Raw genomic sequence first — 6,000 nt, 5'->3', positions numbered from 1 at the left:
GTAATTACGTGATGACGCAATACGCCTAGCACTGCCTACACGAGTGCAGGGATCACTACGCGTGGATGCCGGTTTGGGACTTCCCCTCAGCACACGCCAACTGCGATCCAGAGAGGGGGATTTTGCCTGGACTACGGATCTTCTGTTTGAGTGATTTACCCATTCTGTGTACTTGGATCCATATGATCCCACTATTTCTTGTAAGTTTTTACTTGTTACCGTACTATGAATTTATAAATTTATTTATGCACTTTTAGTGATTCTTTTCCTTCTTTGCGCCCCCATTCTTTTTGTTCTAGAGAGAGGACGTGCAGGTTATGGAATTATGTTTGACAGCAGTTCCTTATTTAAATGACAGAGAGAAGGCAGCGGTCAGAATTATATCCCACACCTCCGTGGTTTGTGTTTATTTTTTACTACCACAAAAGGGAAGTGTGAAACTCATAACTTACATGTGTGTTTCCTGTGCCATAGCGAGTGAGCACAGTGCCTTACCCAGACCTACAGCTCAGAGCTACGTATCGTGTTCATAACCAAGAAATACAAGAGGATGCGGGCACTTGTTTGTTTATTAAAATTCCATATGCCTGCGTTCACAGAACGGCTTTGGGCTTCGTGGAATCACAATTCATTACAAATAAAAATATCAATAATAATAATACTAATGAGAAAAGTAACTTCCCCTTTAACAGAAATTCATAAAGCGAAATTAAAAAGGGCACTAATGTCCCACCATGGCAGAATACGCTGGTGCATCTGTGAATAAAACAGAGAGGGTGGAAATCAGTTAAAGAAATGTCTTATTGTATCAGTGTATCAGGAAGAGCAATCTGCTATATGAGACAATAGATATGTAGCCATGTCTCCTTTTGGCTACTAATCCGCCCTACCTAACACAAGGCTTGGTACCAGTGTTAGCGTTTAATCTATGTCCTTGCTGCTGCAGCAGTAAACAACTCCCTTGAGTGACAGGGGGTGTGTGGCCTAAGGCCTGTGTGCTGCCCTAACAGGGTCTCAGACCTGGGACCCACCCCCTGGGTACAAAAGGAGCTGCAGAGCTTACATTTAGTAGTTGTTGGAAGTATGGAGCCAAGGCTCTGGCCAACTTTCTTCCCCTCCCACAGGGGAGTGGGATACTACCCCTTATTCCACTATGGCATAGGGAGCTAAGGATAGACCTTTAGGGCCTGAAGCCCTGGGGGTCGAGTCCACGGACCCCTTTGAAGAAGTGTACCCTGCTGTATGCTGTGTCCTGTTGAAAAGGAATAAAGACAGGTTGCGGTGTTTATATACTCCAACCTGTGACTGCAGTTTAGCAGGGGGGAGTACAAGAGGGTTTTCCTGCAGGGACTGCACCCAGTTCTGCTGGGGCCTGCTGGTGATGGAGGCGCTGCACCAAGTGAAGAACAGAGAAGAACCCTAAAGCCTGTCCTTTTAGTCCCCAACTAACATCGGCGGACACTCTGTATACTGTAAGCCTAGCAGGTGAGCAGCACAACACCACCAGGTAACCGTGAAATCTCCCAGAGGGTGGGGGAACACCCGTTACAGGTATTTGGCAGGGCAGACAACACCAACACTATCGTTATTCTACTGTACGCATTGTGTCCCAATCCGTAAATCAAGGGTTTGCTACAGAAGATGCGTAATCGAGGAAGTTTGCCACCGCTGCTGTGTAAGCCCACACTGATTGGCCTGTACAGTATGTAACACTTTTGAATATACACAGGGGGAAGTTGGGAGAGAACTGGCAGAGGGAGAGTATGCTGCGCTTATAGTGCTGTCGATGGCAACACGTCCGTCGCGTTAAAACAAATGCATTGTTGCCATTGTCGGCACTTATAGTGCACGCGACGGAGCGACAGTGCTACCAAAAATCTGGTAGTCACCGTTATTTGATTTTTTTCAGCGACGGTCTCCCCTTGTGGTCAAATCAGGAGATTCTGCGTCCCTCTGCCTTCCCCCTTTATGACATCGCTGGCCTTGTAGCCAGCGACGTCACCTAAATTTGAAATATAACTATCGCAATGGCAACGGGTGACGTCATCGGCCGCGTCGCTGTTGCTGTAAGCACGGCGTTAGAGTGGTCAGTAAAGAGACAGATGTAATTAATTCAGAGGGCATCTGACAGTGAGGGAACGATGGATTGATTTTATCAGAGGGGCTAGTTAGTGAGGGGTGGGTATATTATCATTGGGTCAGGTATAGTCATTGAGTGAAGGATGAAAGGGGGCTACAGATTATCTGTTTTTAAATACAGTGTTACAAGAGCTAAATCAGAGAGATGCACATTTGATCATATTTGAGAGACTAAATAAGTAAGGGGAGGATGAGAGAATATTCTCATATGGGACAGTTATTGAGAGGGATGTGTTAAGTTGTAAGGTTCAGTTAATGAGTGAGAGGGACAGTCTCCGGGTGGAGGTGAATCACGAGGGCAGGTGTTAAGGAGACACGTTGAATTTACTTTTTGGGCTGTTCTGGCTGTCTGGCTCCGGCACCCTCCAATCCATCTTACGGCCCTTATCATACAGCCCCTTCAGCACCTTGCGGAAGTGGTCTGGCTCGCTCCCATTTCGGCTCAGTTCCATGTACTTGCGATAGAGTTGGAGGGCCGTCCGAGCATCTTCTATACTGTCGTGTGTCTCCCCTTGTATTTTCAGGTCTGTAGAAGAACAAAGCAGCAATGGGGCTTCAGGGAGAGGGTTTAACCGTGATGCAGTGTCTTTTCCTTCCAGCCTGCTCTCCCGTACTACAATACACGCTGGGCTCTCCAGCCACATAATCGTTTGTCCCTTGCATCAAAAACTCATTTTATACAGACTACTTTCATACCAATGTTATGACGTGTTTAACAAGAGAAACAAATTTCCAGAAATAGTCAGCGGGCTCCTCGTTAGATAGGGTGTAAAGGAAAAAAAAGAGAGAGAAGGAGGGAAAGAGAATGGGTGGGGGGGAGGGAGAGAAAGAGAATGGGTGGGGGGGAGGGAGAGAAAGAGAATGGGTGGGGGGGAGGGAGAGAAAGAGAATGGGTGGGGGGGGAGGGAGAGAAAGAGAATGGGTGGGGGGGGAGGGAGAACGAGAATGGGTGGGGGGGGAGGGAGAACAGGAAGAGAGAGAGAGAAACAAAATGGAGGGTATTAAAAATAATAGGGAAACAGAAGGATTGAGGGAGAAGAGAGCAAACACATACAGCCACATCACTAACCTAGGAAATACCAGGCCAGGTACCGGAGAGAGATCATTCTCTTGCGTGGCATATGGAACAAGTACACTGTGTCAATCACCTGATCCTTAGGTATCTGCAGAGGAGATATGCAATCAAGCAACCACCTCCCACCATCTTCAGCGCTCATGCCTATCCTCTTCCTTGCTAAACATGCAAAAGGGGTCCTACCATCAGGTTTATAACTCGAAAATCTTTCTGCAGCCCATGACCCACGAACTTGACTCCAACATCGATGAGGAATCGCAGTTTGAGGTATGTGGATTTAAGCGTGGTCAAATGCTTGGACGAGATCTTGGCATCTAGGTCTCCAGGCTTAATACCAGAGTACTGTGTAAGGTAATCCACCACCTGCAGGGAAACATGTCCTTTTACTGTCACATCCTATAGCACCTTCACAGCTCTGCACTTCTATCCTGCCATATAGAACCTGTATATAGGTCTCCAACAGCTGTGCACTGCCCCCTCCGTCATTCCCTGAAGCATCTCCTAATATTCCAGCACGGACAGCTCCCTGTACAGACCTGCCCTGCAATGCACACATGGTGGCACCATCTTATTGTGTCTGTGAAGGGCTGGGAGCAGCAGCTCACCTGTTCCTGGGTGGAGATGTAGTCATCTATGAATGGCACCCCCTCATTGGGCCCTTGTCCCCTCACACAGGAGATACGAGCCACTGACATCTGGCTGGGTTTGATGGTGGACTTGGTGCCGTCACTGCGAAGTTCAGCCTCTTCCTGAAGTAACGTAGGGAGACAGACATAGCATATAAAGGTGACCACAGGCTGAAATGTCTCTGTCTCCTGTGATATAAAGGGACTGATTTTATAAGATACAGGTACATTTACTAGTCTCAATACCTCATGTCAGGGTACAATAGAGAAAATTGATTGACTATAGGGGCTGTATGCGTCACAGTCATCTGTGGTAGGAGAGACAGACTTAATGGACCCCTGTTGCTTCTGTGTCACGACTACCATGCTGTGGGAGGTACAGACTGGACGCGCTACAAGTCCCTTCTGTCTCCTACAGTATGTCATGAAATGTTACAGATACCTTAAATCTCGTGAGATTGCCCTTCCAATTTGTTTAGCCATACAGATGTGAGGACAGCGCTGAGCAACCTGAAGTTGTCACACTATGTTTTAATATATCGTATATTGTATCCCTGGCTGTAGTTGAAGCTCCTGTTTTAGCATTACAAAACTAGAACGAGCAGCTGCACCCTGAGCAGTTTTCATTTACATCCAGAGAACATGAAAAGCACATTACAAAATTATGTGTTTCATTAAAAGAAACACGACGTAATCAAAATAAATGTAACCATCTTATCAATAACAGAAAATGCAAATTCACTTGCTTTTAGATTACCTGATTGAGGGTAACAAACTCAGCGTCAAGCCCAACCAGCTCTCCCGCCTGTGGCATCTCATTCAGTAACAGTGGAATGAAGTTGGCATGACACTTCCGTTGCTTCCTGGCGAGAGACGCCTCTGCCAACAACACACTGGCTTCTATCGGGTTTTTAACTGCAGACAAAAATAAGAGACACAGGCAGAGACAAGTGAACGCAGAGTGGAGAGGGAATCAGAGATGCAAAGGGCAGAGATAATGGGATACAGCAAAGACCAAGAAGGACCAAACATGGAAACTGGGCTGTAAAAGACCACGCATTAGCCTATGTGGTCTAGGAGGTAGTCATATGGTGTTGACTTCTATACTTATGGACCTTACTTGTTTGGTTGTACTTTGAATTCAGGTTTCTTTTGGCATAGAACAGGATTGAAGGAACTTTCCATGTCATGTCAAACTGCACAGCCTCACACTGTGAGAGGAAGATAGACGAGAAAGTAAGGGAGGTTACAAAGAACAACGTTGTAAAGGGAAAGACAGACATACTGTAAACGGACTATAATGAACTTCAGATATGTAGCCTTGTACCACCAAAGTGTGCTATTGTAGCAATGATCGGTTCTAGTAGCTCTGCAGGTTCTCTATTCCTACAGTCACCCTGTTCTGAAGGGACCAGATCTCTATTCATGCAGTAATGATCTTCTAGAAAAACAAGCTCTGCCTCCCTGCAGCCACCTTGTTCTAGAAGGACAGGCTCTGTATCCCTGCAGTAATCAGGTTGTAGGAAGCCACAAGCCCTGCATCCATGCAAAACATCGGTACGGTTACATGAGGCATATTGCTTCACTGATCCTTCAGGCAAGGTCATACAAGGCCTTTAATCCTTGCAGTCATCCTGGCCAAGAAAGACACATACTCTTCGCCCTTACAGCATCTTACCTTATCCACAGGTTCAATAAGGAAGTCATTGAAAAGATACCACTGCTGGTGTGTAACCCCCTGATGGAAAAACACACAAAGCTCAGAGAAAAACCAACAACAATAAAGAGACAAGTCCGTACATAAAAAGATGCAGCAGACGTCCACTCAGTGTCCTCATTTAAATGTCCTTACCAAAAATGTGTCTGCAGCCCAACCTCTGTATGATGTGAATATGTGGGTGGGTGAATGTGTTATGGAAACCAGTGGAAGACAGATTAGATCTCTGTATAATATTAGACGAGTGTATGATCATGATCTTGGGATGAAGCACTGGTTCTGAAGTAGGACGTGCCTACAATAAAGAACCGAAAAACATCCAAGGTGTTCTGCTTGGGTCTCTGCAGCCAGGATGAATTTTTAATATGTCAATAATTAAAAATGGTAGATATCTATATATAATTTTGTTAAATATTTTTCATGTAATACTTATATTGTTTGGC

General features: G+C 45.7%; 1 protein-coding gene across 4 annotated transcripts in view; it reads right to left on the bottom strand.

Moving 5' to 3' along the window:
* Positions 1 to 551: 551 nt before the first annotated feature.
* PAN2 (poly(A) specific ribonuclease subunit PAN2) overlaps positions 552 to 6,000 on the bottom strand; it is a 44,248-nt gene continuing 38,799 nt past the window's right edge. For all 4 annotated transcript variants that reach the window (XM_075591375.1, XM_075591378.1, XM_075591376.1 and 1 more), the window contains exons 20-27: positions 5,519 to 5,578; positions 4,961 to 5,051; positions 4,598 to 4,755; positions 3,820 to 3,963; positions 3,398 to 3,577; positions 3,209 to 3,302; positions 2,468 to 2,665; positions 552 to 756 (exon numbers count right to left, since the gene is read on the bottom strand). In XM_075591375.1, coding sequence (XP_075447490.1) covers positions 722 to 756; positions 2,468 to 2,665; positions 3,209 to 3,302; positions 3,398 to 3,577; positions 3,820 to 3,963; positions 4,598 to 4,755; positions 4,961 to 5,051; positions 5,519 to 5,578 — 960 coding nt within the window. In that variant the 3' untranslated portion in view covers positions 552 to 721. The remainder of the gene's footprint in view (positions 757 to 2,467; positions 2,666 to 3,208; positions 3,303 to 3,397; positions 3,578 to 3,819; positions 3,964 to 4,597; positions 4,756 to 4,960; positions 5,052 to 5,518; positions 5,579 to 6,000) is intronic.

Source organism: Ascaphus truei, chromosome 3 (assembly GCF_040206685.1).
Source record: "Ascaphus truei isolate aAscTru1 chromosome 3, aAscTru1.hap1, whole genome shotgun sequence".
Classification (NCBI taxonomy): domain Eukaryota; kingdom Metazoa; phylum Chordata; class Amphibia; order Anura; family Ascaphidae; genus Ascaphus; species Ascaphus truei.
The sequence above is the reverse complement of the archived record's forward strand: the minus strand, read 5'-3'. Positions and strand labels throughout refer to the sequence as shown.